The 22,084-nt window shown below is 48.9% G+C and overlaps 2 protein-coding genes across 5 annotated transcripts; both read left to right on the forward strand.

Moving 5' to 3' along the window:
- The first annotated feature begins 1,245 nt into the window (after positions 1-1,245).
- C1RL (complement C1r subcomponent like) lies at positions 1,246-12,161 on the forward strand. 4 transcript variants are annotated; one of them, XM_081588030.1, is made up of 7 exons: positions 1,279-1,345; positions 1,725-1,866; positions 2,414-2,693; positions 5,563-5,749; positions 7,263-7,388; positions 7,513-7,587; positions 9,211-12,161. In XM_081588030.1, exons 2-7 carry the CDS (start codon positions 1,784-1,786, stop codon positions 9,981-9,983), a joined length of 1,524 nt encoding a protein of 507 aa, XP_081444156.1. In that variant the 5' UTR covers positions 1,279-1,345; positions 1,725-1,783; the 3' UTR covers positions 9,984-12,161. The 4 variants fall into 4 exon arrangements, with proteins under 4 accessions (XP_081444158.1, XP_081444159.1, XP_081444156.1 ...); XM_081588032.1 differs by lacking the exon at positions 1,725-1,866 and having other exon boundaries at positions 1,246-1,345; XM_081588031.1 differs by lacking the exons at positions 1,279-1,345; positions 1,725-1,866 and adding an exon at positions 2,193-2,268.
- A 1,503-nt stretch (positions 12,162-13,664) lies between these two features.
- Positions 13,665-21,290, forward strand: LOC145544798 (complement C1r subcomponent-like). Its single transcript, XM_081588034.1, has 8 exons — positions 13,665-13,723; positions 14,356-14,453; positions 15,061-15,118; positions 15,824-16,052; positions 17,966-18,158; positions 18,327-18,482; positions 19,903-19,977; positions 20,417-21,290. Coding segments are annotated over exons 3-8 (1,440 nt in total). The 5' UTR covers positions 13,665-13,723; positions 14,356-14,453; positions 15,061-15,116; the 3' UTR covers positions 21,202-21,290.
- The last annotated feature ends 794 nt before the right edge of the window (positions 21,291-22,084 follow it).

Here is a 22,084-nt window from a genome sequence, read left to right on the forward strand (position 1 = left end):
CTTTTTTTCTCCTCTAAATACTCTATAATGAAATGCTGGTACTTGGTTTTAGAAAGCAAGCCTACAAATGCTCATGAAACAAATCTCAGGAAGATGCAAGTATAATCCTTCTTATCCTGGAGTTGCAGAAAATCAGACATGATTCTTCTTCACAGAGTTGATCCTGATAAACGGTGAATCGAGAACATTCAGTGAAGATAGATAATCCTGTTCTCTGTTATACTTCCGTCATCTTTGGGAGTGTAACTTGTATGGAGGAATCTTTTTAAGGTATTCAGACTTCAGAGATGATTGCTATAGGAGCAGTGCAATGGCATCTAGAAACTTTAAAAGGTGGCAACTCAGGAATTCTCTGGAAATCCAATGGTTAGGATGCCAAGCTTCCACTGCCTGGGGTACAGGTTCAATCCTTGGTTGGGGGACTAAGATCCTGTCTGCTCTGTAGCACAGCCCCCAAACAAACAAAAGGCGGCAACTCTGGTCAGCCATTGATAACTTATTCCTCTGAAAATGATATTTAACTTCTTCAGGAACTTCCCTGGCGGTTCAGAGGTTAAGACTTCACCTTCCAATGAAGGGAGTGCACGTTCAACCCGTGGTCCAGAAGCTAAGGTCCCACATACTTTGCAGCCAAAAAACCAAAACGTACAACAGAAAAGTGGAAGTCGCTCAGTCGTGTCAGATTCTTTGTGACCCCATGTACTATACAGTCCATGGAAGTCTCCAGGCCAGAATCCCAGGGTGGGTAGCCTTCTCCAGGGGATCTTCACAACTCAGGGATCGAACCCAGGTCTCCCACATTGCAGGCAGATTCTTTACCAGTTGAGTCATAAACTGAAGCAATATCATAACAAATTCAATAAAGACTTTAAAAATGGTCCATAAAATAATAGTAAATTAACTAATTAACCTCTTCCGTTTCCAGAAAGCGTTAAGTACTTGTGAGACTGTGATTTATTTGTTAGACCAGACAGATACCTTTGGGACTCTTCTCCTTCTTTCTAGCATAAAGGTAAAATTCCATTACTCCGTTTGACTTTTTTTTTCCCCCAAAGTTTTTAAGAGCTTCGGAGCCTGCAAGTATTGAATTAACGGTAGGAATCCCTGCGCTGTGACCTACCAGGAGAGACAAGAATCAGCTTTATGGCTCGCGCTGGGCGTTCAAACAGGGCAGCCCTTTGTCCACAGACACGCCCCACCCTCACCTCCACCCCCCTCCGCCTCCAGAAACTTTGGCCTGAAACTGACCCTGCCCTGCGTCAGCCTGAGCCTGCTGGACAAGCAGGATCCGGGGCCTGTGGGCGGGATTCAAGGACTGCCTCAGTGCGGCCCCCGGCCACGTTTGGTGAGGCGGGAGGTAGGGTGGTCACAAAGTTCAATGTCTGCAAGAGGCTAGCTGGTTACAGAATAAGCAGGAGGTCAGGGAGGGAGAAATCTTGCTGATCAAAGGCGAAGGGCTAACTCAGAAGGAGCCATCCTACCGATTGTGAGACACGCATACGGTAAAAATTAAACAGTGCGAAAGAGACAAGAGTGAGCGGCCCCACCCCTGATGGCCTCTCGGGGCCAGCGCGGTTGTGGAGTTGTTTTTCCTTTGCTTTGGGGTAGGGTGAGCTATTATTGAATCAGACAGCAGGTGGCGCTTAACCCAGAGAATTCGAGAAAAGGGAACTGCGGAGAATTACTCAACTCATTTCCAGTAACTTCTCTCTCCTCCCCCATAGGGCCTTCTCCAGCCCCACTTCCTGTTCCCCGGCCCGGGCCAAGTCCTCTCAGGGCTCGGATGTCGGGTTCCAGGTTCCTGGTCTCAGAGTTGGGGGAACTGTCTCTGGGGAAGCCTCACTCCACCTGCTGCCTAGGCAACATGTGAGTGTGCCTGGAGGGGCTGGAGAGGCTGAGGAGGCTGAGGAGATTGGGGAGGCTGGAGAGGCTGAGGAGGCTGAGAGAAGTTTGGGGACATGGGAAAGGCACCCTGGGGCAGATGTGCACTTGCGCGCGGGCACACACACACACACACACACACACACACACACACACATACACACCCTGGGGCAGATGTGCACTTGCGTGCACACACACACACACACACACACACAGCCTCCAGCAGCCTTCCCTGAGCTGTGCTGGCTCAAGCTCCAGCCAGGACACACTATCATGTTTAAATGTGTTTCACTTGTAACCTCCAGGCTCATCAGACGCCAGAATGGGACTGGGGTTGGCTGAAGCAGACAGAAAGCAGCCCCTGCTTGGATGGGCCTCTCCAGGGAGGTGGGCAGTGGTGGAAAACCCACAGTCCAACCACAGGCTGACCAGGAGGCTGAAGGAATTGGGGCAGGAGGGGCCATAAGGGTGTGGACGGTGGTGCCCAGGCCTCTCAGCTCTTAGCACCGCCTGCCCCCTCATGTTTCCACAGGCCCGAAGCCACAGCCATGCGGCCGCATCTGTCCTGGCCCACTCCCAGGTGGTGGTTCCTCCTCTGGGGAGTCCTCCAGGCTTGCCCCACGCAGGGTTCCACGGTGCTCCTGGCCCAGTGGCTGCCTCAGAAGCTGACATCCCCTGGGTACCCAGAGCCATACGTCAAAGGCCAGGAGAGCTCCACAGACATCGAGGCTCCAGAGGGCTATGCTGTGAGGCTCCTGTTCCAGGACTTCGACCTGGAGCCGTCCCCGGACTGTGAGCAGGACTCCGTCACAGTGAGTTGGGTGGGGTTCTGAAGGGACTCTGCATGGGGAGGCCACTGGCCAGAGGCTCAGGGCAGTGGGAGGGGGCCAGGCCCTGAAACTCGAGGCTTACGTGGGAGGCTGGGTCTCCCAGCGGGGGCCCCATGCTTACCTGTGCACCCTGCCATCTGGGCCCCACCAACGAGAGAGGAGGTCACTGGTCAGGAAGTCTCACCAAGGGACACAAAAACACTGCAAATCCCTAGAGTCGAAAGCAAGAACTCACACATCAGTCATTAAAAATGCATCATCAACCACGTTGAGTGCCTGCACTGTCAGGCTCAGGAGATGGATATTCAGTTCAGTTAAATCACTCGGTCGCATCGGACTCTTTGCAACCCCATGGACTGCAGCACGCCAGGCTTCCCTGTCCATCACCAACTCCCGCAGCTTGCTCACACTCATGTGCATTGAGTCAGTGATGCCATCCAACCATCTCATCCTCTTTCGTCCCCTTCTCCTGCCTTCAATCTTTCCCAGCATCAGCGTCTTATCCAATGAGTCAGTTCTTCGCATCAGGTGGCCAAAGTATTGGAGCTTCATCATCAGTCCTTCCAATGAATATTCAGGATTGATTTCATTTAGGATTGACTGGTTTGATCTCCTTTCAGTTCAAGGGACTCTCAAGAGTCTTCTCCAACATCACAGTTCAAAAGCATCATTCTTCAATGCTCAGCCTTTCTACACAGTCCAACTCTCACATCCATACATGACTACTGAAAAAAATCATAGCTTTGACTAGACAGATCTTTGTTGTCAAGGTAATGTCTCAGCTTTTTAATATGCTGTCTAGGTTGGTCATAGCTTTTATTCCAAGGAGCAAGCATCTTTTAATTTCATGGCTGCAGTCACCATCTGCAGTGACTTTGGAGCCCAAGGAAATAAAGACTGTCACTGTTTCCATTGTTTCCCCATCTATTTGCCATGAAGTGATGGGACCAGATGCCATGATCTTAGTTTTCTGAATGTTGAGTTTTAAGCCAGATTTTTCACTCTCCTCTTTCACTTTCATTAAGAGGCTCTTTAGTTCCTCTTCACTTCCTGCCATAATGGTGGTGTCATCTGCATATCTGAGGTTATTGATATTTCTCCTGGCAATCTTGATTCCAGCTTGTGCTTCATCCAGCCCGGCATTTCACACAATGTACTTGTAGAAGTTAAATAAGCTGCTGCTGCTGCTGCTAAGTCGCTTCAGTCGTGTCCAACTCTGTGCGACCCCATAGACAGCAGCCCACCAGGCTCCGCTGTCCCTGGGATTCTCCAGGCAAGAACACTGGAGTGGGTTGCCATTTCCTTCTCCAATGCATGAAAGTGAAAAGTGAAAGTGAAGTCGCTCAGTCGTCTCCGACTCCTAGCGACCCCGTGGACTGCAGCCTACCAGGCTCCTCCATCCATGGGATTTTCCAGGCAAGAGTACTGGAGTGGGATGCCATTGCCTTCTCCGGTTAAATAAGCAGGGTGACAATATACTGCCTTGACTTACTTCTTTCCTAGTTTGGAACCAGTCCATTGTTCCATGTCCGGTTCTAACTGTTGCTTCTTGACCTGCCTACAGGTTTCTTGGGAAGCAGGTAAGGTGGTCTGGTATTCCCATTGTTTTAAGAATGTTCCACCGTTTGTTGCAATCTACAGAGTCAAAGGCCTTGGCATAGTCAATAAAGCAGAAGTAGATGGTTTTCTGGAATTCTCTTACTTTTTCTATGATCCAACAGATGTTGGCAATTTGATCTCTGGTTCCTCTGCCTTTTCTAACTCCACCTTGAACGTCTGGAAATTCTCATTTCACATACTGTTAGCTTGGAGAATTTTGAGCATTACTTTGCTAATGTGTGAAGTGGGTGCAAGTGTTCAGTAGTTTGGGCATTCTTTGGCATTGCCTTTCGTTGGGACTGGAATGAAAACTGACATTTTCCAGTCCTGTGGCCACTGCTGAGTTTTCCAAATTTGCTAGCATATTGAGTGCAGCATTTTCACAGCATCATCTTTCAGGATTTGAAAGAGTTCAACTGGAATTCCATTACCTCCTCTAGCTTTGTTCATAGCGATGCTTTCTAAGGCCCACTTGACTTCGCATTCCAGGATGTCTGGCTCTAGGTGAGTGATCACACCATCGTGGTTATCTGGGTCATGAAGATGTGTTTTGTACAGTTCTTCTGTGTATTCTTGCCACCTCTTCTTAATATCTTCTGCTTCTGTTAAGTCCATACCGTTTCTGTCCTTGATTGTGCCCATCTTTGCATGAAATACTCCCTTGGTATCTCTAATTTTCTTGAAGAGATCTCTTGTCTTTCCCATTCTATTGTTTTCCTCTTTTCTTTGCATTGATCACTTAGGAAGGCTGTCTTATCTCTCCTTGCTATTCTTTGAAACTCTGCACTCAGATGGGTCTGTCTTTCCTTTTCTCCTTTGCCTTTCGCTGCTCTTCTTTTCTCAGCTATTTGTAAGGCCTCCTCAGACAACCATTTTGCCTTTTTGCATTTCATTTTCTTGGGAATGATTTTGATCACAGCCTCCTGCACAATGTTATGAACTTCCATCCGTAACATTGTACAATCCAGTTATTATAAGTTTCCATTTCAATTCTTGAAATAAGGTGGGCTGTATGATGTAACTATGGCAGGCTAAAGAAATCAGTTAGGTATCTGGTCATGGATTGAAAAAACTTGGGAACCAGGAATGGAACAGGAACTGACTTAAGGAAGTTTCCAGGAGGTGGTACAGCCTCCAAACCCCAACAGTGTGCAGAACCTTCAACGCAGGGCTGGGGTCCACACCCTGACATGACCCTATGACCACCTGTGGTCAGGTTCACCCCACACCTGCCTACCCCCTTCCCTTGCAGATCACAGCCAGTGGGATGGATCTCGGCCAGTTCTGTGGGCAGCAGGGCTCCCTGCTGGGCAGGCCCCCTGGTCAGAGGGAGTTTGTGTCCTCAGGGAACAGTTTGCGGCTGACCTTCAGTGCACCGGCCTCTGAAGACAAGACCCCAGGCCTCCACAAGGGCTTCCTGGCCCTCTACCAAGCCGTGGGTGAGGGTGCCCCCAGGGTGCAGGGAGGGAAGTCCCTGCCCACAGCCCTGGCCCCTGGTATCTTTATATTTTTTTTAGATTTATTTATTTTTTGGCTATGCTGGGTCTTCACTGATGCATGCAAGCTTTCTCTAGTTGCTGTGAGCAGGGGCTACTCTCTAGTTGCAGTGCTGGGGCTTCTTGCTGTGGTGGCTTCTCTTACTGTGGATCATGGGCTCAATAGTTGTGGTGCACGGGCTTAGTTGCTCCGTGGTATGTGGGATCTTCCTCAACCACGGATCAAACTCATGTTGCCTGCATTGTAAGGCAGATTCTTAACCATTGGAACACTAGGGAAGCCCTCCCTGGTATCTTGAAGTGACCAGTGGAAGCTGAGACTGGGGGCTCGGTTACACTGCGGCTTAGCCCCTTGCTGCCCAGCCTGCCCTCTAGTGAGCAGCCTAGTACCTGGGGCACCAGCTCAGCTCCATTGTTTCCCTGCAGATTGACAGGACCAGTGCTGGCAGATCATCTCATATTTTAACAGAAATTCTAGATTTGCAAATGGTAACCCCAGGCTTTTTGAAAGATAAGACATGCCCATGGGTAAAATTTTCAGTAAAAATAATCTTCCTCTGATCTCTGGCCCTTAGTCCCTGTCTCCCTTGCCCAAAAATGACCCTGTTCTGTTTCCTGGGTATTCTTCCAAAGGCACTCTAGGCCGCTCGAATACAAATACTGTGGTGTGTGTGTGTGTGTTGCGTACTAGTCACAATGTTTTAAATTTGCCCTTTTTCATTTAACTAAACATATATATATATATATAGGCCACAACATGTAGCTTGCGGGATCTTAGCTCCCTGACCAGAGATCAAACTCAGGCCCTGGCACTGAGTCCAAACCACTGCACCACCAGGGTTTAGGAAATTAGCATTGCCTATTTCTTTTTAAAGACCATACAATACTCCTTTATTGATGCATCACAGTATATTTAATCAGTCTTTCACTGATAGATATTTACATCCAACAAACAGTACTGCTCTGAATATCTTCGTATATACAGCATTGAGCACAATACATGAGTATAAATTCTTAGAAATAAAAAATTGAAAAATGTGTAATTTTAATTTTGATATTGCTAAATTTCCCTACAAAAGTTTTACTAATTTAACTACATATGAAAAATGTCTGTTTCCCCTTCCCTAATTTCACAGTTATTTTCAAATATTTTTAGCATTAACAATCTGATTGGTGAAAAACAATTCAAATGTTTAAAAAAGAAAAGACTGTGCTGAGAATTCCCTGTGGTCCAGTGGTTAGAACTTGATGCTGTCACTGTCAAGGACCCAGGTTTAATCCCTGGTCAGGGAACTAAGATCCTCCAAGCTGTAACGCAATGCCAAATAATTAAAAAAATAAAAATTTCCAAAAGACTGTGCAGGTCAAACTAAATATGGCCACAGACCAGATTCAATCCCTGGGTTGCCAGTTTGCAATTCTGTTCTCCGTACTAATGACCACTGTTTTCCTATAGCTGTGAATTATACTCAGCCCATCAACCAGGCCACTGGGGGCCCTGAGGCCATCCACACACCTGGAGACAACCCCACTGAGATCCAGACCTGTTGCCAGGAGCCCTATTACCAGGCCGAGCCCTCAGGTGAGTCCCCACCTGCTGAGGATTCAGCTCCTACCTGTCTTATTCCCCTCCCACCCCCAAAAGACCTGAGGCCTCTTTCAGCCCCCACCTCCCAGCTCTGAGCCTCCCTCGTTTCACTCCTCAGAGACACTCTCCTGCACCACCCAGGTGCCCTGGAAGCAGACCCAGGAAAGGGAGGAGGCTCCCCGCTGTGTGCCTGGTGAGTGGGCACCTGTGATGCCATGAAGACGGCCGCTTCCCAGAAGGGCCTCAGCTGCGTTTGGGCATGTGGGTGCTGGGCAGCCTTAGAATAGAAAGGGGGAAGGAAAGGCAGAAAGCGAGGAAGGAAAGGGGAACCAAGAATGCCCAGAAGAGGAGAAGCAAGGGGCTCACCCCTTCTTCTTGATGGTCAAGGGATAACCGGGAAAGGAAAAGCCAGAAGGAAGTTAACCAGATGGAAAACGGAAGAGAAACAGTTGAAATAAGAGAAAACCCTCTCTTGACATGGTCTGCTTTAAGGGTACACAGACAGGCTCTCTTCCCCCAAATATCTCCCTACCTTGATGCTATACTGCCTGAAAGTCTAGCATTGTTTTCAAGCGTTTTTTGTGTGTGTAATGTAAAGTTCATATAACATAAAAATCACTGAAGTGCACAATTCAGTAATTTTTAGCAAGTTGACAATGTTGTGCAACCATTAGCACTTATTCTAGAACATGTCCATCATCCCCAAAAGAGACTCCAACTCTACCTTCTCCCAGTCCTCTGGCAACCACTAACCACTTTCTATCTCTATGGACTTGCCTGTTCTGGACATGGCATCTCAAGGGAATCATATAATAGCTTTAGTGCCTGGCTTCTTTCAGTTAGTGTAATGTTTTCCAGGTTCACCCATGTTGTAGCGAGTGTCAGTACTCCGTTCCTTCTCATGGCTGAATAGAATTCCACCGTGCAGATAAACCACTTTGTTTATCCATTCAGTGACTGGTTGACAGTTGGGTCATTTACACTTTTTTGCCTTTTATGGGTATTGCTACAGCGAGAACACCTTCATTTCTCTTCTGTATAGACCTAGGAGTGGAATTGCTGGCTCACATACTAACTCTGTGTTTAACTTTTTGAGGAATCGCCACACAGTTTTCCACAGCAGTTGAACCAGTTTACAGTCCTACCAGCAATAGAGGACGGTTCAGATCTAGCATTGTTGGCTGGTTGTCTGTTTTGTTTTGTTTTGTTTTTGATTTTTTGACTGAGTCATTCAGCTTGTGGGATCTTAGTTCAGTGACCAGGGACTGAACGGAATTACCATGGCAGTGAAAGCACAGAGTCCTAACCAGTGGACCACCATGGAATTCCCTCAGATCCACCATTTTTGAAACTCAGTCAGACATTGCCTTTCTAACCCAATCTTTGTATCTTTGTCAGGTTTTACTTCAGAGCCACAGAAAGCTCTAGGGGCAGCCTGACCTCGTGCTCTGGGAGGGGGAGATGTAAAAAATACAGAAATGACACACAAACAGACAGGAGACACTGCAGACAAATGCTGCTTGCTGCATGATATTGTTCAAAGAAGGTGGCAAGAAGTCTAAAAAAGTGGCTTAGGAAAAAAAGGGTGCAACTGGTTAAGAATCTGCACTTCCACTACAGAGAGCACGGGTTCGATCCCTGGTCAGGGAGCCAAGATCCTACATGCCTGCATGGTGCAGCCAAATAAGTAAATAAATAAAGATGAAAATTAAAAAGCAGCTTTAAAAATGGCCGAGGAGGAAAAGGAGGTCACAGAAGCAGGTTTTCAATAAGCGTCTCTTGATACAGCGCTGACTTTACCTCTCCTCTTTCTCAGTCTGTGGACGGCCGGTGGTCCCCATCTCCCAGACCCGGGAGTCCCTTGGCGCCTCCAGAGCTGAGCTGGGCAGCTTCCCCTGGCAGGCCCTCACCAGCATCTATGGCAGGGGCGGCGGGGCCCTTCTGGGTGACCGCTGGGTTCTCACCGCTGCCCACACCGTCCACCCCAAGGACAGCATCTTGCTCAGGAGGAACCGGAGCGCCCAGGTGTTCCTGGGCCACACGGACACAGACCAGATGCTGGACCTGGGCGGCCACCCCGTGCGCCGCGTGGTCATGCACCCAGACTACCGTCAGGACGAGCCCCACGACTTCCACGGGGACATCGCGCTCCTGGAGCTGGAGCGCAGCGTCCCCCTGGGCCCCCACCTCCTCCCAGTCTGCCTGCCGGACCGCGAGGCCCTGTACCGGCCCGGCCGGTGGGGCTACGTCAGCGGCTTCGGCGTGGAGATGGGCTGGCTGAGCACCAAGCTCAAGTACTCGCGGCTGCCTGTGGCCCCGAGGGCGGCCTGCGAGGCCTGGCTCCAGGAGAGGCGGAGACCTGAGGCGTTCACCAATGGCATGTTCTGCGCCGGGGACCAGACGCGGCCACAGGGTGTCTGCCAGGGGGACAGCGGCGGCGCCTTCGTGGTGTGGGATGATCGTGCCCGGCGCTGGGTGGCCACAGGCATCGTGTCCTGGGGTGTTGGGTGTGGCAAGGGGTACGGCTTCTACACCAAAGTGCTCGACTACGTGGACTGGATCCGGGGAGTGATGGGCGGGAAGGACTGACTCCAAGGGACTGGGCTGGGCGCCCACTGTGGAGCCCAGACTGGAGAAAGCTGGGTTCAGGACTGAGCCCTGGGCGTGGCCGGGTGGAGGCAGGGAGATCTAATTAGGTCACAGAGCCAGAGAAATCCTCGCCTCCCACAGCCCCTCCTCCTCACCTCCCACAGCCCCTCCTCCTCCCCCTCCATCTTCCTAGGGGGCTTGTGTCACACTCGGGAAGCCCCATTAATCTCTGCTCTGAACTTCATCTCCTGCGGACATAGCTTCTTCTGTACTCTCTTAGGAGACAGTCACCTTCTCATCACCCTGTTCAAGTGCTGTGAAGGAGTAGTCTCAATTCATTTCATATCTGGAACATTCCGAAGCCCCTGTAGTCCACCTTCAAATACTCAAACTCTTGGCTTCACCAAGCATAACCCATGGCTGCATTTGGAGTCGTAGTTTTTTTTGTTGTTTTAAATCAGAAAAAAAAAAAACAGGCACTTCCCATGTTACTTCATTGATTCCTCACACCAACTTTGCAACGGTTGAGTTGTTATCCACTGTTTTACCAAGAAGGAAACTGAAGCTCGGGGAGATAAGGGACTTTTGCAAACCCCACAGCTGATATAAGATGGTGAAGACATGTGCTTTTCAGCACACCTCAACACCTCTAGGTTTCCTAAAGACCTGCTGTATCGCCCACTCCCCAGTCCCCACATCCTTTCAGGCACTCCCTTGGTGAAGATCACAACAGGTGCTCACACCTTCCTGCTGGGCCCACTACTGCCGACTCCTCGGTGAGCCCAGCCCTGGGTAGACATTCCTATAGGCGTTCCCAGAGCTGCTGGACTCCCCGGGCCCTGTCCCCACCATCAAGCATTGCTCCACCTGAAAAGACCAACTCTTTAATTTTAATAAGGACTTGAGCTGATGCTTTTTTTCATCTTAAAGAGATAGGAATACCAGACCACCTGACCTGCCTCTTGAGAAATCTGTATGCAGGGCTAGAAGCAACACTTAGAACTGGACGTGGAACAACAGACTGGTTCCAGATAGGAAAAGGAGTACGTCAAGGCTGTATATTGTCACCTTGCTTATTTAACTTATATGCAGAGTACATCATGAGAAATGCTGGACTGGATGAAGCAAGCTGGAATCAAGATTGCCAGGAGAAATATCAATAACCTCAGAGATGCAGATGACACCACCCTTATGGCAGAAAGTGAAGAGGAACTAAAGAGCCTCTTAATGAAGGTGAAAGAGGAGAGTGAAAAAGCTAGCTTAAAACTCAACAATCAGAAAACTAAGAACACGGCATCTGGTCCTATCACTTCATGGCAAATAGATGGGAAAACAATAGAAACAGTGACAGACTATTATTTGGGGCTTCAAAATCACTGCAGATGGTGACTGCAGCCATGCAATTAAAAGATGCTTGCTCCTTGGAAGACAAGTTATGACCTACCTAGACAGCATATTAAAAAGCAGAGACATTACTTTGCCAACAAAGGTCTGTCTAGTCAAAGCTGTGGTTTTTCCAGTAGTCCTGTATGGATGTAAGAGTTGAACTATAAAGAAAGCTGACCGCCAAAGAATTGATGCTTTTGAACTGTGGTGTTGGAGAAGACTCTTGAGAGTCCCTTGGACTGCAAGGAGATCCAGCTAGTCCATCCTAAAGGGAATCAATCCTGAATATTCATTGGAAGGATTGATGCTGAAACTCCAATACTTTGACCACCTGATGGGAAGAACTGACTCATTGGAAAATACCCTGATGCTGGGAAAGATTGAAAGTGGGAAGAGAAGGGGATGACACAGGATGAGATGGTTGGATGGCACCACTGACTCAATGGACATGAGTTTGGATAAACTCCGGGAGTTGGTGATGGACAGGGAGGCCTGACGTGCTATGGACTCATAGGGTAGAAGAGTTGGACACGACCGAGTGACTGAACTGAGCTGATGCACAGTGAAAGAAGCAAATAAAATGCAGTTTTTTCACATGGAAATAGAAAATGACTACTGTAAAACAGAAGAGAGCAAATTTCCTAGCCTTCAAAATCAAGTTAGCTATATGGTTAAAGGTTGAATTTATCTTTGAAAAATAGCAGAATTCAAAGTTATACATAGATGTGGTTAGTTCCATTTTTAAACCTATATATAGTATAAAATATTCAAAATATTAAACTGAATTACTTTTAGTGATTGTGGCAGTTTTGTTTTCCCTTATCCTCCACTATTTGCTAAATTTATTTAATTTATTTAAAGAGGATATATTGGTTTTAATTACCATATTTATTTTTATTATTGAAAACATGATATGAGTTTCTCCCCTACCAAGGCAATGTCTAGAATATGTAGGGATATATTTTTTGCCTTAGTAGGGAGAAACTCATACCACATTTTCAATAATAAAAACAAGTAAGATAAATAAAAGCAACATGTACTCATTAAATAAAATTTAGCAAATAGTGGAGTCTATACATCTGTATCTATATATCTATATCTAGATATAGATAGAGGTATATACAGATATAGGTGCAGGTATATAGATATATAAATATAAATATATCCACAGAGGGATAACTTCATTAACTTAAGAGAGAAACTTTTTTCTCCCCAGAATCAAATCTTAAAAGGCATGATCAATACAACAATGTCTTCAGTACTGGTTTCAAAAAAAGTGCCTGAGCAATCTTCATTCTTTCTGCCCAGGGTGTAAGTCCAGGATTTAACACAGTGTATGAAGGAAGTGAATGTTAGTCGTTCAGTCCTGTCCAACTCTTTGCTACACTATGAACTGCAGCCTGCCAGGCTCCTCTGTCCGTGGAATTCTCCAGGCAAAGGTATTGGAGTGTGTTGCCATTTCCTTCTCCTGGGGATCTTCCTGACCCTGGAAGAGAACCCTAGTCTCCTGCACTGTGGGCAGATTCTTTACCATTTGATCCACCAGGGAAGCCCAACACTATGTATAAGTCAAGGTTGTCGTGTGTGGCTGGGCAGAGTGGGGGTCAGGCTGGGGCGGAGCTAATGAGATCCAGTCATGTTGAATGGTCCCAGGACAGAACTCAGAATCCCTAGGATAGATGGGAGAGCTCCTGCCAAGACTTACATTCTTGGACCACCTTGTCTACCTGTACGTCTTCCATCCTACCATCATGGTAAACACACAACACACACACACACAAACATACACACACTGCCGTCCAGATACTAATGTGAAATTTGCTAGCCCAGATGTGCTTTCTTTCTTTTTTAAGATCTTTTTTTATTTAGACCATTTTTAAAGTCTATTGAATTTGTTACAATATTGCTTCTGTTTTATATTTTGATATTTTTTGACCACAAGGCATGTGAGATCCTAGCTCCCCAACCAGGGATCAAACCCTCAACCCCTGCATGGGAAGGTGAAGTCTTAACCACTGGACCCCCAGGGAAGTCCCAAGATGCCCCTTCTTTCTTGCCTCCTAATCTGGCCCTCACCCGCTCCCCTATCTTTTGTCCTTTCTCACCTGACAGGGCACAGATCATGTCGTGGGTCATGTCATGGATCAGCCCTGCCAGCAGATTCACTCCTTGGCTCTGACATACAAGCCTGCTGGAAAAACCCTCCAACCTGGATCCACCTGGGCTCTTCCGTGTGTCTGCTCTCAGACTACTTTCAGTGATGACCTGCTCGCTGCCTCACAGGGAGCTGCCCCAGGGCCTGGGAAAGCACCTGACACATTAAATAGATGGCTTCCAAATGGATAAGTGAGCAGGCAGGTCGAGAGATGGAGGGACTCATCTAATAAGGGAAACAAGCAGAGTAGAAGACAAAGGCCTGAGAACTCAGAGGCCATTCTGGATCTGAGCCTCCCAGGGGAACACATTGGCATGGGGTCTCTGAGCCCTAGAGAGAAGGCTTCCCTAAAGAGCATACGTTCCATACAGAACACCACGGCCTGGAGGATGGGAGAGACAGGAACCCTTTCTCCTCCCAGGGCCTGGCTTCTGCTCGGAAAAGATCAAGTCACTGGTGGTCCACAGCCACCCCGTTTGCCCAGTCCCTGGCACTGTGACCCTCAGGGGCTCACACTCTGGACTAGATGCTGAGGATAAGAGGATGTCTCCAACCCATCCTCAGCTGCTCTTGTTTCCCTAAGGGACCAATTCATCGGCAGGCCTGAGTCCATTGAGGGGGGAGGAAGGGATTTTGTTTTTGTTTTTGTTTTTCCTGGGATCTTAGTTCCCCGACCAGGGATCAAACCCATGTCCCCTACATTGGAAGCTGGGAGTCCTAACCCCTGGACCACCAAGGAAGTCCTGGGAGGGTCTTGAAACAGACCCTAGTGCTGTTTGTGGTCCCAGCAGCCCCTGCTCTATGTGTCATTTTTGTAAATTTCTTTATTAGCTGCACTGCATGGCATGTGGGATCTTAGTTCCCTAGCCAGAGATCAAACCCACACACCCTGCATTGGATACATGGTATTTCAACCACTGGACCTTCAGGTAAGTTCCCGCAACGGTGTCATTGCTGAGGGAAGCAGGGCGGGGCCCCAGGGCAACCAAGCTTCTCTCTCCTCTGCACCCTCCTGCACTTCCTGTCTCTAATCCTTGCTCCTGTTCCATTATTCTGGGCATTGAACCCTGGTTATTCCTGGACCAGAGCTGCTGGCTGACTACGAACAGGGAGAATGGGGTTAACGGAGAAGAGAGGGCCATGAAACACACGCCTCTTAACTGAGATTTCCACTGCCCTTTGGGTAGGAACCCTGAACACACAACCGCAGTCCCCAAGAAGACCCTAAGGAAGGGGGCATTCCTATCAGATTTAGAAAGGGACATCTGGGCCTCCAACCCGAGGCTTTTCTGTCCCTAAAAATGCAGAACCATCTCTAGCCCTTACCCTTCAGGTCAGCAGGTGGCAGCACCCTCAGGCATTACAAAACCAAACCTAAACTGCAAACAGAATTTTCCATTTGGGTTTTTTTTTTTTTTTTAAATGCAAATAGTTCATTCTGTACAATCTTTCTCCCGGAATGGTCACCCCTTCCCCCTCCACAGTCCCTCCCTCCCCCTTCTCTCTTCTGCATGACCCTCCTTTCCCTGGTCACAGAGTGGATGAAGATGCTGTCACGAGAGTCAGGGATCCAACAACAGGCCCCTTGAGAAATGTGAGTAAGCCTGATGGGGACCAAGGAGGGAGGGAGACACCAGAGGGGATGATCCTGGGCACGGGAGGACCCCTGTGCCCAGACTTAGGGAGGTGGGAGCACCTGCCCCTCCCCATACACCTGATCCCTCCAGTGTGCACACGCATGCACACTCGCAAACACATGCCCCATCCCTCCTCCCAGGGAGAAAGGAGACTCAGACCCAGGAGGTGAGGCCACACTGCCTTCCTCCTCCAGCTCATAGGGAGAAGCGAGATGGGGGTGGGGGGTCCCTCGGCCTGGAGGGTCAGCCTCTGTGCCTGAGACCTTCTTCCATAGGTGCTCTCTCCCAGAGGCCTTGCTGAGTGTGTGGGAGCCCTTTCAGAGACGATGACTGGAAATTCTCACCCTCAGTTAACTGGTCCAAGCAAGCCCAATTCCTGGAAGGGAAGGGGAGTGATGGACAGGGCAGGGAGGAAGCTGGGGAGAGAGGTGGGGGGAGTGTGATGACCTCTGGACTGGACATTGCCCCTGAGAGGCGCACTCGTACAGCAGCTGCAGAGACCAGCCTCCCCCCTGCACCCTCCCCACCCACCCTAGAACATCTCCCTGAGGTCTAGAATGGATCAAGAGGAAAATGCCCAGCAGTATGGTAATCCCATCCCCAAGCAAACAGCAAGGGTCTGCAGCCATCCAGCCCTACAGACACCTTTTTTCTTTTGGCAGGTGGCTCTTATACCTCCTGCTGCCAGTCCTGTTCTACAGGGTGGGAGGCGCCATCCCCACCCCTCAGAGGCTCTACGGGGAGGTGACGTCCCCTCTGTTCCCCAAGCCTTACCCCAACGACTTTGAGAGGACCACTGTGGTCACGGTACCCACAGGGTACAGGGTGAAACTCACTTTCTGGCAGTTTGACCTGGAGCCTTCGGAAGGCTGTTTCTATGACTATGTCAAGGTAGGGGGGCAAGTTGGGGGGGGTGGGTAGGCAGAAGGAGAGCTGAGTGTCTCTGGAACCTGGAGACCCATGTTCTGACCAGCCTGGATAGGATGCCCCGCCTGGGGAAATAGCCCCAAGCCGGTGAAAGCTGATGGCCAGGTGGGGTTCCTGAAGTCCAGGAGTGTCAAGGTTGGGTGGCCACTGGTTTCTGTCCTCAGGGCACACAGAGGGGAGAAACAGAGAGGGAGGGGACAGGCCCTGCCCTTGGGAAATGCACTGTCCACAGGAGTCAGAAATACCTTCCCTGTCTGCTTACTTGCCCAGAGGATTTCGGAAACTTCCATGCCTCGGTTTCCCTGTTGCCATGGAGAGTATCACCGTGGCTGCCTCCTCACCAGGAACACAGGGACGTGCGGAAGTGGCATGTGTGTGGTGGTAACTCAAGGGTGGTCTCCAGCCATGACAGTGGGCTCAGTCCCCTGATCACGACCAAGGGCATCGTCCCAGTCCCTCTTTCTACATCCAATAAAAATGAAATTCCTGAGGACTTCCCCAGTGGTCCAGTGGCTAAGACTCTGTGCTCCCAAGGCAGGGGGCCCAGGTTTGATTCCTGGGAAACTTAATTGGGGAACTAGGATTCCACATGTTGCACAGCACAGCCTAAAAATAAAAATTAAAAAATGAGATTCTTGATTCAGGATTCAAATAGAGCCTGTACATAGCCCATAAATACTATTTCCAGGAGATCCCCTGGAGGGTATAAAAGAATACCATGAAAATGCCATATCTTCCTAGCCCAGAGGACTTGAGATGTCAGCAGTGCTGGTAGGGAGGGTCCTGGTGGCAGAAAAAGTGGGGATGAGATAGGAGGAGGGACATCTTCTGCTTTGCAGGCATTAAGGACTCTGTGAAGGAAGAGGTAAGGGGAGCTCAGTGATGCTTGCTAAGCTGGCAGGTCTCAGAAGCTCACATTCAGCTGAATATCAGAAGTCATAGCTGGACAGGAATGGGTTGACTATGACAAGGTGGAAGGACAGGACAGAAGGTAAACAGATCATCCAGGCTCTAGGGGTGAAGGAATGGTAGAGACCGGGGAGAGGTAACCAGGATTCCAGTGGCAGGTGGACACGGGAGGAGGTGGGGGTGAAGAAAGGTCTGACACACATTATTGTTGTTCAGTGACTAAGTCCTATCTGACTCTTTGTGAGCCCATGGATTGCAGCACACCAGGCTTCCCTGCCCCTCACTATCTCCCAGAGTTTGCTCAAACTCATGTCCATTGAGTCGGTGATGCTATCCAACCATCATTCATCTCTTGTCCCCTTCTGCTGCCTTCTATCTTTCCCAGCATCAGGGTCTTTTCCAATGAGTCAGCTCTTCACATCAGGTGGCCAAAGTATTGGAGCTTCAGCTTCAACCTCAGTCCTTCCAATGAATATTCAGGGCTGATTTCCTTTAAGATTGACTGGTTTGATCTATCTGTTGTCCAAGGGATTCTCAAGAGTCTTCTCCAGCACACAATTTGAAAGCATCAATTTTTCAGCACTCAGCCTTCGTTATGGTCCAGCTCTCATATCCATACATGAATACTGAAAACACCATATCTCTGACTACTTTGTCGTCAAAGTGATGTCTCAGCTTTCTAATATGCTGCCTAGGTTTGCCACAGATGGGGGACATAAAAGGGAGGGCCGATGTCCCAGGCACGGGATAATGTGCAAGGTCAGCCGATAGGCATGCAGGACAGAGAAAAGGCCCCTGGGGAGCTTGCAACAGCCAGAGCCCATCAGGTAGAGAGCAGCTGGAGGCTGTCCAGAAGGGGGTGGGATCACTTCTGTGGTTCAGGAGAAGGATGACCCTCACTGACCTTCATGATGTTCCACGTGGGATGTGTCCCTTCCACAGCTTGTCCCCTTGTCCCTCTTCCACAGATCTCTGCTGATAAGAAGACCCTGGGGACGTTCTGTGGGCAGCTGGGCTCTCCCCTGGGCAACCCCCCTGAAAGGATGGAATTCGTGTCCCAAGGAAACAGCATACTGCTGACCTTCCACACAGACTTCTCCAACGAGGAGAACGGCACCGACATATTCTACAAGGGCTTCCAGGCCCACTACCAAGCCGTGGGTGAGTGGTGCCTGTATTGGGCTCCTGGCCTCGTACTGAATGGAAGACAGAATTTGGGATTCTTGAATCCAAAGAAGCGGGAAGCCTGGCCTATGGGTTCCCACCCCTCCCACTGAAGTTCCAGTACAGTCCTTCTCAGCTCTCATGTGGCCCTGTGTTCTCTCCAAGTCAAGGACTGCGGGCAGCCCCGAAGCCTGCCCAACGGGGCCTTCAATTACACCACCAGAGAGGGGGTGAACACCTACGAGGCCCGTATCCAGTACTACTGCCACGAGCCCTTCTACAAGATGCACACCAAAGACGGCAGGAGCGAGTCTGAGCGAGGTAGGGACACGTGTAAATGGCCCTATTCTCCCTCTTGTTGGAACATCTTCTGCAATTTTTATCAACAGAATCTCCAAAGAGGGAATGTTAAGATATTTATCCCGGGCACTGGTTTCAGGGGTGCCAAGAGGCTTCTAATAAGGTTGAGGATGGAGACACTTGAGCTGATAGAAAGAAACACTTGAATCTCATAAACAGCTCTCTCACCACCACCATCACCATCAAAACCACGACCATCACTACCACTGCCATCACCATTGCCACCCGCCACTAGCACCATCATTACACCACTATCACAATCACCATCACGACCATCACCACCACCACCACCCTCACCAACACCCGCACTACAGGTTTATCAGTGGGGTTTCCTCAGCATTCTCCCCACATCCTCTCTCAGGCTGCTGTGTTGTGACTTTCTGCATTACTAAATTATTCTCAAACTCATCTATGGTTATCTTAAAAACTTTGTTTTAATAAAAGAAATCACATGCCTTGTAGGTTTGAAATGTGCAAAAAAGAAAAACAATCTTATTTATATGCTGTATAGGGTATTACTTAAGAACTAGGCTTTGAAGTCAGACAATCCTCCCTTTGCATCTTGGTTCTGGCACTTAGAAGTTACACGGCCTTGTGCAAAAAAATTTAAACCCAGTTTCCTCGTCTCTAGTGTTAGTTGCTCAGTTGTGTCACACTCTTTTCAACCCTCATGGATTATAGCCCTCCAGGCTTCTCTGTCCGTGGAATTCTCCAGACAAGAATACTGGAATGGGTTGCCATTTCTCCCTCCAGGGATTGTCCCAACCCAGGGATCGAACCTTTGTCTATTACGTCTTTGGCATTGGCAGGGTTCTTTTCCACTAGCTCCACCTGGCAGGCTGAAAATCCTCACCGTGGTGCTCCAATGACATAATACAGATACAGTGTTGAGCATCAAGCAGAGTTCATTGTCCACAATCAGAAGACATAGCTACAGGGAATTCCCTGATGGTCCAGCAGGTAGGACTCCACATTTTCACTGCTGAGGACTCAAGTTCAATCCCTGGTTGGGGAACTAAGATCTGCACTGCTCAGCCAAACAAATTCCCCCCTCCAAACAAACAAACAAAAAATAGCTCCCATTATCATCCACAACTCAGCACCAAGATGCAATCACTGATGAGATCTTCCTGATAAGTTCCTTCCAGTTTTTGTGTCAACTTTCAAACATAGGAATCACACTGAATATGAGTTAAGGATTCTGATTTTTCCATTTAGCATCAAAACAAAAACATATGCATGGTGCCCCTTAGACTTTCAATATCCCATCTGCAGATATTCGAACCTTTCCCTTTGTTCCTCCTCCGGTGTGTTCTCACTTTGGTACTCTTGGCCCCTGCCCGTGACCCCCCAGCCTGAGCTCAGGCCCCTCTCCTCTCAGGGCTGTACACCTGCACGGCTCAGGGCATCTGGAAGAACGAGCTGGCAGGAGAGAAGATGCCTCGGTGCTTGCCAGGTGAGTGGAAGCCCTCCACTGTCCTCTGTGGCCTTGGCACCCATGCAGGGCCTCAGAGGAGGGGTGGCACAGACAAGAGAGAGACAGTCTAGCCTGAAGCTGGAGAATGACAGGGGGCATCTGAGAAAAGGAGAGGAGATGCCCCAGGAGAAGGGCAGAGGGACCTAGAGAGCTGACCATGTCCTGATAGTCCTGGACTTTTCACTGAGCAGATGGGAGACCAAGATTAAATAAAAAGGGCAAGAAAAGCCCTGGGGAAGAATAAACAAGAATGAGGAGAGGTGGCTGACACTATGCCAAGATGGTGGGTTGGGGAGGATGAAGAGAGAGGAAAGGGCCCTGAGCCAAAAGAGGGGCAAAGGGGAGAGAAAGGCCATAGAGGGAGGTGGGCGGATGGGCACTGATGTTTCTCTCCGTGAACCCATCTTCTCTTCCTCAGTGTGCGGGAAGCCAGTCCACCCCGTGGAGCAGAGGCAACGCATCATTGGAGGCCAGAAGGCCGAGCTGGGCAACTTCCCCTGGCAGGTCTACACCAACATCCACGGGCCCGGGGGTGGCGTGCTGCTGGGGGACCGCTGGATCCTCATGGCCGCACACACCATCTACCCCAAGGACTACGAGGCACAGGGCAGCCCCAACATAGATGTGTTCCTGGGCCACATCAACGTGGAAGACATCACCAAGCTGTCAAACCACTCGGTCCGTAGGGTGATAATCCACCCAGACTACCGCCAAGAAGAGTCCCACAATTTTGAGGGGGACATTGCCCTCCTGGAGCTGGAAAATAGCGTCACCCTGGGCCCCAACCTCCTGCCCATCTGCCTCCCAGACAATGAGACCCTCTATGACCTGGGTCTCATTGGCTGTGTCAGTGGCTTTGGGATCACGGAGGAGAGAATTTCTCACGACCTCAGGTTTGTCCGTCTGCCAGTAGCTAGGCGAGAGACTTGCGAGCACTGGCTCCGGCAAAAAAACAGGAATGATGTGTTTTCTGAAAACATGTTCTGTGCTGGGGACCCGGTCAAAAGGCAGGATTCCTGCCAAGGGGATAATGGAGGGGTCTTTGCAGTGAGGGATAAGAAAAATGACCGCTGGGTGGCCACGGGCATCGTGTCCTGGGGCATCGGGTCCTGGGGCATCGGGTGTGGTGAAGGGTACGGGTTCTACACCAAACTCCTCAACTACGTGGACTGGATCAAGAAAGAGATGGAAGTGGAAGACTGAGCCCAGGTTTGCCTAGGTCAGAATCCAGAGAGCAGTGACCAGTTGTTGATAACTGCTAAGAATCCATATTAAAATCACTAATGCAGAAAGATACCATGTGAAATAAATTCTCTTCTCTATAATCCCACCCGCATTCTTCACCTGAAACAACCCAAAGGTCACCCTTATTTCCCCCAAGGATTGCAGAAGATACCACAATCTCTAGTTATCACTGTCCGCTTCCATGTTTATACAATCGGGTAACTGAATATAGAACACCTTCCAGGTAAAGTTTTATGAGAAAGCCCATGGTGTAAAATGAATTAAGAGCAGTATTTAATAAATATAAATCTATTTAGTGAGTTCAGGACTTCCCTGATGGCTCAGCCATAAAGAATCCGCCTGCCAATGCAGGGTTCGATCTCTGATCCAGGAAGATCCCACGTGTGGCACAGCAACTAAGCCCGCGCACCTGCGCTCTACAGCCTTCCAGCCACAACTACTGAAGCTGCTTCCCCTAGAGCCTGTGCTGGGCAACAAGAGAAGCCACCGCAATGAGAAGCCCAGGCAGCAACAAAGACCCAGCATAGCCAAAAATAAATTCATTTAAAAAAAATATTTAGTGAGATTATCTGTAAAATATTTACTTAGGAAGGCAATGAGAACAATTAAGTTGCTTCCCACATTTATCATTACAGTTGTAGATCATTTATCTCCGTATTTTGATTATACACTACAAACAAAATCCTTATTTTCCCACATACCTAGTTGCAGATATAAGAGCTTTCTTAACAGCTCACTTTCCAACTTCTAAATATTCCTTAAGAATGCTATGAAATATTTTTCCCAAACTGAGTCACTAATAGGACTTTTATCTTTTTAATCATTTATTTACATATGTATG

Source organism: Giraffa tippelskirchi, chromosome 4 (genome assembly GCF_054371585.1).
Source record: "Giraffa tippelskirchi isolate mGirTip1 chromosome 4, T2T-mGirTip1v1.2.pri, whole genome shotgun sequence".
Lineage (NCBI taxonomy): Eukaryota > Metazoa > Chordata > Mammalia > Artiodactyla > Giraffidae > Giraffa > Giraffa tippelskirchi.

What these genes read in the sequence shown, in the direction of transcription:
- C1RL (XM_081588030.1), top strand. Translation starts at nt 1,784, where the DNA reads ATGTCGGGTTCCAGGTTCCTGGTCTCAGAGTTGGGGGAACTGTCTCTG. An exon ending in ACCTGCTGCCTAGGCAACAT is followed by an intron (nt 1,867 to 2,413) that starts GTGAGTGTGCCT and finishes ATGTTTCCACAG; the next exon opens with GCCCGAAGCCACAGCCATGC. An exon ending in GTGAGCAGGACTCCGTCACA is followed by an intron (nt 2,694 to 5,562) that starts GTGAGTTGGGTG and finishes CTTCCCTTGCAG; the next exon opens with ATCACAGCCAGTGGGATGGA.
- LOC145544798 (XM_081588034.1), top strand. An exon ending in CAGGAGCGAGTCTGAGCGAG is followed by an intron (nt 18,483 to 19,902) that starts GTAGGGACACGT and finishes CTCTCCTCTCAG; the next exon opens with GGCTGTACACCTGCACGGCT. An exon ending in GATGCCTCGGTGCTTGCCAG is followed by an intron (nt 19,978 to 20,416) that starts GTGAGTGGAAGC and finishes TCTCTTCCTCAG; the next exon opens with TGTGCGGGAAGCCAGTCCAC.